Genomic DNA, 15,652 nt, shown 5'->3' with positions numbered 1-15,652 from the left:
CACAGCCACTAGCTTCTCAAACCAAATGCCACATTTTGACAGGACTGACCAGCCAAATAGTATGGTCCCTGTTCTTTATTCTCCAAAGAATCCTCCTTGATTATGGTACAATTTATCAGGGAACTTTAAGAAACTAAACATATTCCTGAGTTATACCCATGCAAACGGGGTATAATTAGGGAGAAAGTTCCAAATGTATTCCCAAAATGCATTATAATAAATTTGAAAATACTAAAGATCTAATATTTATGCAACACTACCGAAAGTTATAATACCAGGGAAATAAATGTCATTATAAATAAAGGCTAAGAATCTATCCTGACTTTGGACTACTCCTATAAAACTGCTAGCAGAACTAATGAGATATATATTTATCTCAACTTACATAATGTTAATCAACTTCATGGAAACAAATACTGATTTAAATTCTTATTAAAAGTACTTAAATATACGTGTATTGCAATTAGTGAACTGAGTCACTAAAATGAATTTGTATTTATAATGCATGAATCAAATATACTTAAAACTTTCTGTGACTACTAACTTCAGTAAGATCCTATGTAAGGCCTCTATTCTGCTTTGTTTTGCAGCTGAGCATATTTTGCTCCACAGGGCAGTTTCCTTCTTCTCTACCTCATCATGCCAGAATGATGAAATTGTATTAACAAGTTTCTACATCTGCCTTAAAGATACATACTGAAACACATGGGTGCAATACTAATCCTAACTTTATTAACCATAGAAACAGTCAGGCATATATCTAAATTCGGAATTCCTGATAATGCTATAATGAAGAAATTTTATTTGGTGTTTATACTTTAGGATTTTGGTAGAGGCCTCCTGTTAAATGGCATTAAACACATTTAGTCAGCTCTAAGCATATTTTTCAAAGCAATGAACTTCTTATCTATGAAATTCCCACTGAAACTGATAACAATTTTTGCTTCTTAAAAGCCACAGTATTATTTCTTGTTTCATAGTTTGGCATATGCTCATTCATTTGACAGGTTTTTACATTAATCAAGAATTTATGAATTCTGCCATATACACTAAATTGGAGTATACTTCATTCATTAGAGAAGCTTCAATTGCTACAACTGTCAATCAAGCTATTTTAAAAATACCATCAGATTTTTCCTCCACGTACTGATAATTTCATTCTCTTCTGCCTGTTTTCATGTTGGAGGGCAGAGAAATCTTACTTTTTCTAACCAGGACAGGATCTCTCCTCAGGAATTCCCAAGCCCTTTTAGACACACAGTCATTCATATCACTTAGACTTTCACAATTCCTGCTACTTATGGCTACAGGCTTCTGTAGGTTAACTGAAGACAACTTCAGGTGGACCCAAGGACTACCATCCAGCTGTTTGGGAATCACTGCAGTAAAGCATTCTCAGCCTTTTTGTAAAGCTCATGCTGCCCATAATGAGGACAGGACTATGGCAAATATCTGTGTGAGGGAGAATGGCCCTGCACAGCACTGCAGATGGTCTGGTTCATGCTGAGATCAGCAAGAATGGTAGTTTAAACAGCTAATTTCACTACTAGATGACTTCTGTGAAAATACATACAAATAGCAGACCTGCATGGGGCAGCAGAGCTCTGTAATGTCCTTTGTGATGCACTGGGAGGCAGATGACCCAGACTGACCAAAAGCAAATCCTTTTGAGTATTTCCTCCCTCCATGTCCCAACATGTTTTAGAGTTAACTCTAACAATGTTAATACATCATTATTTTCTTCCTCTCTTCCTTCTCTTTCCCACAACAAAATAATGCATTTTCATTTTGATAAAAAGAAATAATTTTAACATTAAATAAGTAAAAATTACGACAGTGATATAGATAATATGTTTACAACAATACAAAAGAGTGAAACAAATGGAACATTTTAAAACTTTGATTTAACAAGACTCATAACTGAAACACTGATGTCATGTTTTGGCTATAACAACATAAATGGTCCTCACAGAGTTTTTGTTCACTGACATATGAACCTTGATATTATCTGACCTATTACTTATTCTCAGCAAGACATATTCCTTTCCTGGTCACACATTGTAGAAGTTGTGCACACAGAAGTCACGCAAATAAAACAACTCTGAAGACTTGATTTTCCCCTAGCTGCCACAATTCATGTCATTCATCTTCATTAAGTTCTTGCTAATAGAAACCCATGACTATTTACAGTGGCAAAGAGAGAAAGACTTCCCGCTGGGCCATATATTCCCAAAGTATTGTATCTGTCTTCAGACTACTAAACTAATTCATACTCAGTCTCATCCCTTCTGTCAGTTAACAGCTACAAAAATATTTCAGTGCTTCAGTTACTTCCATCTCTCCGAAGACTTATCTCCTTTTCTAAAATTTAAATATTGTATTTGTATTAAGTTAAAACATTTGCTAAATATGAAGACAAACATCAGCGACTGTATTAATGCACTGCCATCTTGCTATGCCAGAATCAACTGATCTGAAACATTTGTATAGCATCTTATAACCAAAGAAATGTTATTCTTTGACAGTTCACTTTAAAAATGTGCAGAAAATGTGAATTCAGTCAAACTGAAAACTGTTTCTATTTTTCAGTGGTACTAACCTCTGAATATGACTTTCAGGAAAGCCTAGTGCACACAATTGGAACCAGAAACAACAGAATTATTTGCATTCAGATCCTCTAGAAATAGGTATAACATACCTAGGTGCTGCTACCAAAAAGATGTAGTTGCTTTTCCATCAGTTACACAGTAAACCTTCAAAAATACCATGCAGGCATCATCAATTCTTTTTCTTGTGTCTTATCCTCAAGAGTATCTTATTCCTTTTCACTGACCCCTTTGAGGTCTCTGGGAAACTATTTCAGTAATGATCTTAGAATCAAGGTTATTTAATAGAAATATTTCACTGTTAACTAATTCAACATACATTTAGACTGAAGAACATAACTTTAACTGCCCTATGGGGACATGAGCTTCATTAAGCACTGATCTCGGGCCACAGTATAAAAATATCTACAGGAAATCAGGATATTAGATATTTAGATTTACTCAACCTAAAACAAATACCATAAACAGTGTAAATTCATTTTGGAGTCTTAGAAAGAACGTATTTTTATGGTATGGGTCCGTAGTTACAACCTTCAATATAAAGGAAATATTTGCAGCCATGATCTTGTAAATTAGAAGAGTGAAAAGACAAAGATTAATCAGTAACAGTATAAGTGACAGCTCTTACGACATATCTTTGGGATGTAGGTTTATTTAGAAGTAGTTCAAAATACTGAGCCTAGAATAACTATGGATATGCTGATAAATAATAGCCTAGGAATTCAAGAGTTTTGTCTTCATTTTCATTTCTGCCACTCTCTTTTGCTTTGTTTTCACCTGAATGAACTGTCCTCACTGAGGTTCCTTCTCACTTCAGTTTGGGAGTAAAATCACTTGGATTCAGACAGAATTTATTACTTTTATAAAGCAAAATGCACTGGACAGTGACACAGAGAATTTGTTGCTAGGCTTTGTACATTCTTGGGGCACAAATCATTGCAAGCAAATTAAAAACATCTACTGCCTTCATGACACTATCTAGCCAGAGTACAGCTAATATACAGGTCATGGAATCATCAAAAGTTTCTTTTCTGCTACACAGGTAGATATCAGATCCTTGCAGAGAAACTGTTTTAGATCCACACTCAAGAAATCTTGTTTTTTACTTGAAAGTCACTTAAGCATCACATCTAATCTCATTGTTTTTGTTTTGTTTTTGTTTTTTGGCTGGTAAGTTACAATAAAGGAAATAAAAGAGATAGTAAGAGAATTTGCAAAACTTCCAGAATCTGATACACAGAGTTTTTCTATAAACAAGGAAAAGAGGGTACTTGACTTTTTTTTCCCAAGTGAAATATGTAGAAACAATAAAAGAAACTAAATGACTTAAATGCTATACTGTGTAAGAATCTTGTAAGTGGCTTTCCATCATTGTAACATTACACTTTTTTACTTTCCAGTCAACATTTGCTATGCATATCTGGTCGTTATGTAAGACACAAAGATTATATAGATGTCAAAACCATGTCATATAAACACCTAACTCTGCAAGTATGACAAATTCCAAGCAACTTTCTGCATGAAAACAACTTTGCAATCATCAAAATTCAAAAGGCGTACCATTAAGCTGTTACTAAAATTATTTTTATAGCTTTTATTATCAGTAAAGCATCTACATTTAAATCAAAACAAACAACAACAACAAAACAAGCATATGATGTGCTTCATGAAAGAATCAAATGTATTTATCATGGAGTTACAGGGCACCCATGTTATTTTCCTATGTTAACCTATGAACACTGTGAATTTCTGTGTTTGCAGCAAACTTCTCCCTATAATATTGTATTTGCCTTGTTTTGATAAGATGTTCACAACTTTAAAAATATGCTCAGGAATTGAAACGGATGTTACTAGATGAAGGATAATTGTTTTCATCAGTTAAAATGAGAATTAACTATTTTAATATAATAAATAACTACAGTGGTTAACAATGCACAAAAAGAATTTGGGTAGGCTGTGTCAGCCCATCTCCTGGAGGAATACACATTATTCCTATATTTCCTCCCCCCCAAATCATTATTAATCAGCTGAAATGTAAAAGTGTAAGGCTGCTGCTGCTGTTTGTGGAAATGCTGAGTACTCATCACCACTGACCTGCATGGCCACACATGTTTATGCATTATATGTGTTTTTATGTGCCTATTGGGAACACATGCTCAATTTAATTATCAGCTGATCTGAGGGGATAGAGTGACTGACTCATCTCTATCCACCTTCTCCACCCTTAAATTTCTGACAATAAATTCCCCTCAATCAAATCTGAACACGCTAGATATACACTACTATGTCATACATGTGACACTGCAGTAATAATGAAGTACTTAATAAAACAATAATTCAGTAGAATTATAATGTCTTAAAAAGTATTAAATCATTTTGCAAGCTTTTACTGAAAAATGGTTTTCACTAAAAATATCAAGTAAATTTACCCTTGCTAGTATTTGTTGGGAAAGATGATACTTTAAATGTTTATTTTCTTTACATTTATACATTTTTCTTCTCCCTGCTTCACAATTCACATAGAATATTTATAAACATTCTCAATAGAGGGGCTGGATTATTAAATTAAATAATGAAAGTATTTACACAGCAAATAAACAGCAGCATTTCTGCGTGATTTCCATTCTTCTATTATTGTTTTATGTGTACTCACACTTAAGGCAGTTGGTCCTGGAGGTCCTGGAGGTCCTGCTTCTCCCTATTAAAACAGGAAAGTGAATAAACTAGAAGTCTCTTTAGTTCCAATTTTTAACCTCTAGGTGTTTTAGAGGATACGCACCATAGCATAATTCAATTTAGTAAAATAATCAAACATGCTCTTTGTAATGATTGTATGTGGGTAAAGAATTTTTTTGGCGGGTAGTGATTTCATAGGCATACATTTTACCACAAGTTAAATGGAAAAACAAACAAAACAAACACTAAAATTAGGCAGGCCTCTACATAAATAGATCGATTTAAAAAGAGAAAATCTACTGAGACATTTGCATATGTTAAATTACAAGCTAATGCTTACATGCTTAAGGCGGCCTCTGAAGTCAACGTGACTGCTCCCATATAGTAAAGACATCTGACTACGTCAAATGTTCACAGAATTATCTTATTGAGCTCTGAATCTCACTGTAAGACCTTCAGGCGCAGTCAAGGATCATCAGGGAAAATCAGGGAGCTCCAAGAGAGCAATTCAGATCAGCTAATTTAGGCTTCTGCTCCGAATCTCTTTCAAAAGGAGATTCTGTCCCTTCTATGGTGATTAAAAGTGTTCATCTTGTGAATTTACAGTGAGTGAGTACTCATACTCTTTAATCATTAAGGTAGACAAAGAGCAGCAATGAGTGGTTCATCACACTTAGGTAAGGCAGCGTATTACTGAAGAAATACCATACACACTCATATCAATATAGGTTTAGAAGTAAAAGTGAGTACCTTTTCTCCTTTAGGACCAGTCACACCAGGACTACCAGGGTCACCTTTTAGTCCCTGGGCAAAAAAGAAGAATGTATATTTGCTGGCATCCATGGAAAAGTGTTGGACAAAGTGCTCTACTGCTGTGAATCAGTATATACATAGGTAGCTCCGAAAATAATTCTTCCTATGTAATATGTATTTCCTTGGCAAAATACAACATGGAAAAGGAAGAGGCTTTGAAATATATTCAGCAAATTCAATTCACTCTGAAATAAGGAATGACTTTGCTTCTGATGTTGGAAAAAGCTATGAGGAATGGCTTAAGCCAAGAAGTCTCTCCTGTGCCTTCCTTCTGATCACTGTTTTAGAGACACGACACAGAACACTGATGATGTGAGTCAGTGAGAGCTCTATGAGCTTAAAGATTTTACTTAAAAGCCAAATAACAATAATATAGGCAGTACAGATCATAATTAGACACTTAAAAAGTAGGCCAACATCGTTACTACCATGGAGATTAAATGGGTCAAGGATAAAAAAGATTCATCTACATCTGAATTGGAGTTTACTAACTTCTTCCCAGCCCCCTTTTTGCCCTTGCAAACTCTGTTCCTTGCTTAGCAATAATTGGAAAGATAGAGACAACTGGCATGAAAATGATAAGCAACATCTGTGCCTTAGTGGGTACAGAAACATTAAATCAGTGAGTGTTCTAAATACTGCATATTTGTGCAACTTCACTTCCTGCTAAAATTACATTAATTCACCATCTGGAAGGAACGTCATTTAGAACTGTATGAGCATTTAAGCACCCACTTTGGATTAAATTTGTGGTTGTTGTAAATACCCCTGATTTAGCTTTGATTTGTCCTTTATTAAGCTTGCCAAATATGTAATAGTTAAATCAGAAGTAGTTTTGCTGTTTGAACTTAAAAATCTAACAGGCAGATGGATTAAAAAAACAAGTCAAAAAAATGTCTTCCTTGTTATGTTTTATATACTTATGACATAGTCTCGATATTGTCTTCATTTACCACATTTTACTTTTCACCTCCTTATAAAATACTGCACGAAATACTCCATATATTGAAAAATCCACCAAAGGACTTCTCAGGTATGCAAAACGTATGGATCTTGTTCAAAGCCAGTGTTAGTGAATCAGCAGTGCAACAATAGGTTTGAGCTTAAGGAATGGTTCTGAGTTTGTATATTTACAGGAAAAAAGTTGGTGAAGTTAAAAATAAATCTGCAGCTTGCAGAAGATATAACTGTGTGTGTCTGTATTGAAAAGATAACTGCAGGCAAAAGATACTGAACTATAATCATCATTTTTTCCTAATTGTTATGTTTATAGCTTTTAGCAGCGGACCTCGGTGAGGTATACACTTTGACAGCTACTGCAGAGATGATGGCCACAGAGGTCATCCTCACATAAAAAGGACAAGGGGAAACTACGTATTTGACAATAAGCCTTACAGTGAAGCACAATTTTTCAGTACTCAGGAATATTTCTACATAATGTACTTATTCTACAATATTTGAATTAGCTTTCATTTGCAGTTTATATTTCTAAGAAGGATAAGTGATATTAGAAAAAAAAAATTCCTTGAAGTTATCTCATGAGAAGACATATAATGTCTTTATATATATCTTTTAATTATTATCTTAGTAAGTCCTAGACATTGTGAACACTTGGAAAAACACACCTGGTATTATATCATGCCTATTCTTCCAGAAAGCCACCCTTTTAAAGATGCTCCAAGGTTTAAATGCTGTTGACTACCTCTGAAATGGCATAAGAAATAAGCATTCTTGTATTGTGTAAAATCTGTAGCCCTTTCTATCAGAGTACGATACAGTATCCTGTCTCTGGCAGAGACCAGAACAGGATCTTTCAGTAAAATGGATATAGCTATCTAAACAGACATAACTGGGATGATTTTTATGAGGCTTTCAGTTAGAAAAGCTCATCTTCTACAATATTTTAGTAGTCAGAGGTCAATCTTGAAAGACAAATGCTAATTTCTATTGATCTAAGGATTCTGTTAACAGATCTGTAAAATTCAAGAACTGAATAATAACTTTAATAACTTACATAAGAAAGCATAAAGAAGTTACTGAAGTCTATCCTCATCTAATTCTAGCTTTCCCAGAACAATGCAACAATGAACATTTACAAGTTCACGAACTTATTAAAATTCCTCATAAACAATCTTCACATGGTACATTTTTATCTGCTGTAAGGACTATAGGTTTGTATTTCTACAGGTCAAAATAAACATACATCAGGGTTCCTCTATGGATGTCAAAGTGTACAGTAAGTGTTAGGACATGCAGTCAGGAGGCTGATCGAATGGTCACAAGATAGCAAGACAGAGAAACAGCAGAAATGAAAAACATCAGATATAACAAGACAGGAGAGTGAGTATAATAGAACTGCTGGCCAAAGGAGAAATTACTGGGACAAGTATTTCACAAATACCAATAAGAAGGTAAAGTCAGCAAAACTGGGTACAACAGGGGAAAGAGAAAACTTGAGGCAGGCTCTTTGTTTAGAAGGTGAAGGTGATGGTGTTTCTTTTGACAGAAGAAATTTAAAGGAGAAATTATCATCTTGCTTGACACTACTTTTGACAAACCTGTAACTAGATTTTTTTCTGATACTATCTTACTTAAGTCTTAACCAGCCAACTAAATCAACTGGGTTAAGGAAAAAAAAAAAAAACAAAAAACAACAATTCCACATTAAAACTGTAAAAAGGAACATGGCTTTATGAATTCTTAAAATGATGAAATGCTATTTATTATCAGCACTACTGGCATAAGACGCAAGAACTTTTCTATTTAAATTTTCCTTTTAGACCAGAGACAATCTTATACAGTACATGCTCTGGAGTTCCATGAAGAAGAGAAAATAACATAGTGATCTGAAAAATATTTTCCTTACTGAGTCTGAGAACATTTTATTTGTTCAGAAGAAGTGTCAGGTATAACTGGAGCCAGGACACTAAACAGTTTTTCAGTTCCTATGGTTTTAGTCATTTGGATAAGATCAGAACAGTCAAAGAATTTGAGAGAAAAGGGAACTGAATATTTTCCTCTGTGCCAAGTGGCCTTGACCGCAATTTTTTTCTGACAACATGATGATACACAAACCAATACTCCTAACGTTACTAGAAAAAAAAAGAATGAAAGATGAAGACAACAGTGGACTCATAGCTTGCTGCTTGTATTTGGGATTCATATTTCATATGCGTGCAGTGTCAGAGAAACTATATGACAAAGAAATTCTAGCCTATAGGAGTACTGCCCATCAAACAATGGGAACAACCCCATTCAAACACATTCACTCTTGTGAATTCTACCGCAGGAAACACAGCTCTTGGTACTTGTACAGGACAAGGAAAACATCAAGTAATTTAAGAGTCTGCTTCTGTAAATTAGATTTTTCTGCAGTCTTATTTGTTGCTGCTAACCTTGACACTGTGATGTTCATCTGGGTTTGAAAGTCACATTAGGGATTTATAAGAGTTTAATGAGCATGCACCTCTACAGCTAAGACCAAGCAGTTGGAAATTATTGTACTAAAAACTCTGCAGCCCAAACAGCAGGACTAGAATTGCAGGCCAGGATGGTGTGAGGTGTACTTTCAGCAAGAGAATGAAAATAAACTACTCTGGGAGCAAACCCAGAAACCTGAAGAAAGCTATGGCAAGTAAAGAAAGTTTACTGGGAAACTGTTGCAGTGCTACCGGTTTCTAAGGTTTATGCTGCTGACAGCAGACAAATGGACTAAAGAACTTCCATGAGGACTGGAGAACCAGAGGGACCAAGGCAGTCATGAGCCATGGTTCTGTTTAACAGCTCATTGATGATACGCTATTAGGATATAAAAACAGTTTTCAGAAACAATGCAAACTTCACCAGCAGCATTAGATGACAAGGGCCGACAGCCTTTTCTCAGCTGCCATTAGTTAGTTATCCACAGCTGGGAAATATCTGAGAAATCCATTAAGCTCTCACCCTGAGACAAATGTTTACCATAGTAACAGACTTGAATTTGATCAGAGAAGTCTGAAAAATAATGTTAGGATAACAGAATTGTTAACTTTGTATGAACTTATCAATAAGAAAACTCTCTTCTGCTCAGAAATGTTAGGAGAATTGTTAATGTTATACTGAGTGTTCTCTCCAAGTGAAACATGCTTTTGGTTCCCTAATGCTTTATGTGATGAATTCTGACTTACTCTTATCAGGTTCACTAAGGCCTGAGAAAACTATTGTACATTGAAAATGTTCTTTGAGTTCTCCACAGCTAATGCTTCTATACCATGACAGAAAATCAATGAATCAGGTGAAACGTATTTGCAGCTGCCAATAGATGCTCATGTCTGAGAGAAACCAAGCTGCTCCCATAGCAGCCATATTGAGCCTATTGGAGATGTATTTATTTGTCCAACAAGTATTGCACTGCATGCACAAAGCAATGAGAAATGCTTCGAGACTGCCACTGTGTTTTGGGGAGGTCTTTCACTCTATAAGAGAACTGTTTGGGAATTATTATTCAGCTTTATTTTTGTTGCTGGATGAAGAAAATGTTTCCAGACTTTCATGCACATAGTCTCTGGCCTACATTAAATTCATTTAATCTTATATCAGGCTAAAATATCATAGTTTCATAGCACAACACATACTATCTAAAGGGCTGAAAATACATTAATCAGTCCAGCACACTAATAAAGACTGTCAAACCAAATTGTTATGGATCAAATCAGAAACTTCTGTATAATAAAACTTGGAAGCACTCCAATTAATAAGACAATAAAACCATATTTTCTCCACAAAACAGTCTTAAAAATTTAATTTAAGCAATAACTACAGAGTCAGCTGTACAGCATCAAGCTGTACAGTGGGAAAACTTTTCTAATGTAGTGAGGCATTTTCAGAGCTCCAAGTCATGCAATACACTGTTTTCCATTTTATACCACAAATACTTTTAAATGTTGCCATTGGGCATTTCCAGTTAATATCATTCAAAAACTTCAGAAGGCTATACTATTCAAATGTTTAGATCCTAACCCTACTGTTTCTTCATACTTTTGCTCCTAACAGAATCATGAGATAACTAAATTTAAGTAAATAATACTACAAATTTCACACTTTCAAGCAGTAGGATTCTTCTCTTACCATCCAAATATTTCCATACAATGCTAAGACAGTTCAAGATTAGAGAGTGAAAGAAAACCCGTGAGGGTGTGAAGGTTAACAACTGTTACTATCATAACAAGACTCTAGAGCCTTTTGAAAATGTTCATAATTCTGTTCATATTTACAAATATGTAAACAGAAAAGCAAACAAAATGACCCAATATGTGTACATATTACCTTCTTTACACTGAAAACTTGTGATTTTCTTATTGCTCACTTAAATTCATAGGTCTGTCCTTCAATATAAGGCACGTAAAGAAAAAGAACATTTTACTTGGGAAAGTTCTTATAATGTTTTTATACAGGCTTACTTACTGTTGCTAAAGCATTTCATTTATGTTAGCAAAACATTAAGTATCTCATGGTATTCATTTCTGCCTGCGCCACTGATCAAGAAAATGACATGACTCCAGAAGGAGTCTAGAAGTTTCAATGACTAAGACTTACTTTAAATTCACACTTAAAAGATTGTGAATACCACATAGATCTTATTCCATGGTAGTAGCATGGATACTCATACTCCAAATTTGTCTTTATTCCATATATTTGTTTATATTTGTCCATACTCCAATTTGTCTATATTCCATATGCAATATGAGCATAATGGAGAAGTAATTGTATTTAATAGGATTTCTCTCAGACAGTGTGCCCATGAACATCCACTTGTTACTGCAATAAAAATGATGGCATTATTAATTTCAAGTGGCTATAAAAGTCAAGGAATATAACTTAAGAGATGCTACTCAAGAAAACTGGCTGTTCATATTATAGAGGCAAATGGCTGCTTATAGATGTAATATGAATACATAACACACAAGGACTACATTAGTAACGTAAGGTATTTATAGCTGCTTCTTAAGAAGCTGAAAACAATGGCAACCACATTACTAGTATTTACACTAGTATTTATGCTGTCAGATGGATTTTTAATGTCTCAGATAGGGATATAGCACGCTAGAACTTGTCTTAGATTTGTGGAGTGATAATTTGTGGAGATGTGCAGAGCAGTTAATATATACACAGTTCCTGCATCCAAACCTGTTTCGGAATGCTATTCTGACTTACCCAGTTAGTACAATCTGCAAGGGATGAGGGACTTCACCTTTCTGGATAACCCTTCAACACTGTACAAAGCTAATTGCCAAATCAGTTTTGACTTCTATTTCATTCTAGCAACAACTTCTTGTACAGTTAAGAAAACAAAAGTAGTAACAGGAGAGGAAAAAAAAAAAAAAAGGGAATTTGTTTCTGTGATGACTCTGTTTCCTGATTTTGATTAAAACGAATTCAGATATATTTCTTCCGAAATGTTCAGTCATCATTTTCCTGTTCTTCATCTGTGAGTGCAGAAACCCTCTTTCCCCCAGGCAGAGACAACAGCTGCCAACAGCCGACACCACTAGCTTTGAGTGTTTTCAGGCTTTCTTTATACACCACTGCAGATTATGCCCATGTAAGCAGATTAACTTGATTATTTCGGAAATATCAGATGTTACATTTATGCATATGGAATGAGACTGAGAAATACTGATAGTAACCAAGAGTCAATGACACACAGTACTTTGCATTTAAACTTAATGACTGGCATTTCCATGCACTCTAATAGCTGAATCCGAAGCATGTTTTTTAAAGTGTTGTTAAAAAGGGATCATGTGTGATTCAAACAATAAAGTGCTATATTGCCTTGTGCAATTCTATTTCAAAAATATTTTAAAGGCAGTTCCCATGATGATAATCCACCATTTTCTGACACATTACAACAGTTCACTAAATATTCTGATTTATAAATGTTTTAATATTTTACACTTTCAGTGCCACAATGTCAAATATGTTCTAGAGTTCACCAGATACGTGGTATACCTTACTCATCCTAAAAAATTTATGGAACAAGATCCCATGTAGTAAAGGAGATCATGTAAGACCAATAGAGAAATGTCTCCAGAGCTATGGAAAGAAACGCAGATGTGTTTTTCCATGCTGTCAGCAAATCTGTATGCATGACAGAAATATATGGTTCACCTTTACAGACAAGCAGGCTACAAGAGAATACCTCTTTGAATACCTAAGCACAGCTTCAGCTCAGTTCATAGTATATGTTTCCACATTGAGGATATCTACCAGTAGCCAAAAATAGTCTGATTTAACTAGCATTAAATTATAATAACCTAAATGAGGAAAAACTATTTTTTTATTACTACATTGCGTATAAAAAGCCAGATGAAATTAAAAGTATCAAAATCTTGTATATGGTCTTAAAAACTGTATCTATAGCTCAATGCAAATAATCCTATATATTGCTTGTGCTCTTAGCAAGCCCAGCATGACTGTCATAGCATTTCGGTGTCAAACGCTGAACTATTCACTCTTTTGGCAATGTTGGCAGAAAAGGTTTGCTTAAATTTGTTTTTCAAATCCTGTATCTCATTTTTGTCTAGTATTCCAGTCATAATGTGAGCTACTCCTCAAAGATTTTGACAGCCAGACTCAGTCCCTCTATGAGATGCTTATTGCCTTCAGCTGTGATGTTTTGCAATTGGAGAGCAACAATATCCTTTACTATCAGAGCCTAAACCCAGGCTGACCTGCAGCTAGGTCAAGGGGAGACAGGAGGGGAAAAGGGGGATAAATAAAACCGATGGCTTTCTTTTTATTTTTAAATCTTGCTGTTCAAATCATACTGCTTTGCCACTTCTGTACTGCACTGACAAAACTCCAAATTTCTGCCCTCTTGTCTTAGTTAAATATGTTTGAAAATAAATACAAAAACTGATGAGGCAGAAGTGAGTGTTAATGCTAGCCAAGTCTGAGTGTTAGCTCAGGTTCAAACATGGATGTGAACACTATGACCAGGATCATCCGGTACTATTTTTAACTTAGATTCATACTAGAGCTCAAATATGAACCAGATCAATTAACTAATTAGGCAGTGAAAACTATCAGAGAAAATAAGTAAAAATTTAACTCTTGTTCTCTATTACATGAGCCACATGGCACAGTGAATGACCCACGGCTCTCATTCGGGAATGATTTACAGCCTGTGCACTTTCGTTTCAGAAATTAAGTCTCCAGGCCTAGCTTTATCTTCAGAAAAATCCTCTTCTGTCATCTCTACTGTGTTTGCTTTATCACAGAGGATACTACATCCTTACCCGCAGCTTTCTTATACGCCATTAAGACCTAAGAACTCATATCTAATCTGAACACACTTTATCTTGCCCATTCTCTTAGCTTTCTGAGCACATGCATCTTCTAAATCAGTCTTACATTAATTCTGACTTGACTATTCCCCCAAAAGTCTGTAACTTGTGTGTTATATCTTCAGTTTACCTCTCTTCCACGAATACCTTCTGGTCCTGGTTCTCCTTTTTCTCCTTTTTCACCCTAAAAGAATGAATATCTATTTTATTACATATGCAGGAAAAATACTAAGTAATGATTCTTTTTAACAGGAAAAACATTTTAAGATTCCTGTCTGTTCTGCATGCAATGTCACAAGTACAGTTTTGATTTCACAAGCAAAATTATTCCTTAGATTCCAAAAGAAAGCACTTTTAACCATCTGATAACAGAACTGTTATCAGTATCATCTTTAACTCATACCGTTACATGGTTCCTTGCCTGAAATTGAGAAAGATTGAAACAATTTTTGTTATTTCTTGGATGAATATAAGGGACATATATCTAATTTATTTATGAATCAAAAGAAAAAAAAGCAGTAAGGATTCTTCAGAATCAATGATACAGGTTGGTTTCTGTGCTTCCTTATGAAACATAATATTATTTGTAAGACACAAGAAAAGATTCAGTTCCATACCGTCTCTACCTACCATGCTATTCTAGAAGTTACCAAAATACATCTGTCTGAAGCATAACTTAAAGGGGATTGCCAGTACCAGCAAATATAAACAGCTCTACAAATCCATCTGTGTCACTAGACTGAACTTTACCAAATTATAAAAATAACATCATTCTGATAAAAACATGAGGACTGACTTCACCAAGCTCTTCATTAATCAACCAAAAAAAAAAAAAAAGGAACAGCCCCACACTGAATTTTAATTATCTCCAGTGGACTACATTTGTTTGAGCAGAACCTATTCATTATGTCAGCATAATCTTCATAATTCTGTTAGGTAAATGGCACTGAACTGAGATCACTCAGCTAATTCCATTTGTGACACAACTCTGATTCAAAGCTATTCTTCCTGTGGCAATGACAGAGGGCATTTCATCTAATAAGTCTTACAAATGAATTTGTATGAGCTTTCTCAAGCAACTCAAGCCTACTAACAAATTAGCAAATAAACTGTAAATTTAATAATTCCATGCAAAAGATGGCTTCAGTAGTTTATTTTATTTTCCAATTTAAATACGTCTTGTTGATAACAAACCAAGTGATATACATTAACTTGAATGATTCTGTTTTTACC

At 34.8% G+C, this 15,652-nt stretch overlaps 1 protein-coding gene across 1 annotated transcript in view; it reads right to left on the bottom strand.

Moving 5' to 3' along the window:
- COL19A1 (collagen type XIX alpha 1 chain) overlaps window positions 1–15,652 on the bottom strand; it is a 178,564-nt gene that overhangs the window by 74,833 nt on the left and 88,079 nt on the right. Inside the window, exons 13-15 of the mRNA XM_065730891.1 lie at window positions 14,550–14,603; window positions 6,033–6,086; window positions 5,260–5,304 (exon numbers count right to left, since the gene is read on the bottom strand). Of these exons, the coding sequence (XP_065586963.1) occupies window positions 5,260–5,304; window positions 6,033–6,086; window positions 14,550–14,603 (153 nt within the window). The remainder of the gene's footprint in view (window positions 1–5,259; window positions 5,305–6,032; window positions 6,087–14,549; window positions 14,604–15,652) is intronic.

Source organism: Cyrtonyx montezumae, unplaced genomic scaffold (genome assembly GCF_038088225.1).
Source record: "Cyrtonyx montezumae isolate F1298 unplaced genomic scaffold, pur_monq_1.0 scaffold_13, whole genome shotgun sequence".
In the NCBI taxonomy this organism is placed as follows: Eukaryota; Metazoa; Chordata; class Aves; order Galliformes; family Odontophoridae; genus Cyrtonyx; species Cyrtonyx montezumae.
Note: the sequence above shows the minus strand (reverse complement) of the source record. Positions and strands in the feature narration are given on the sequence as shown.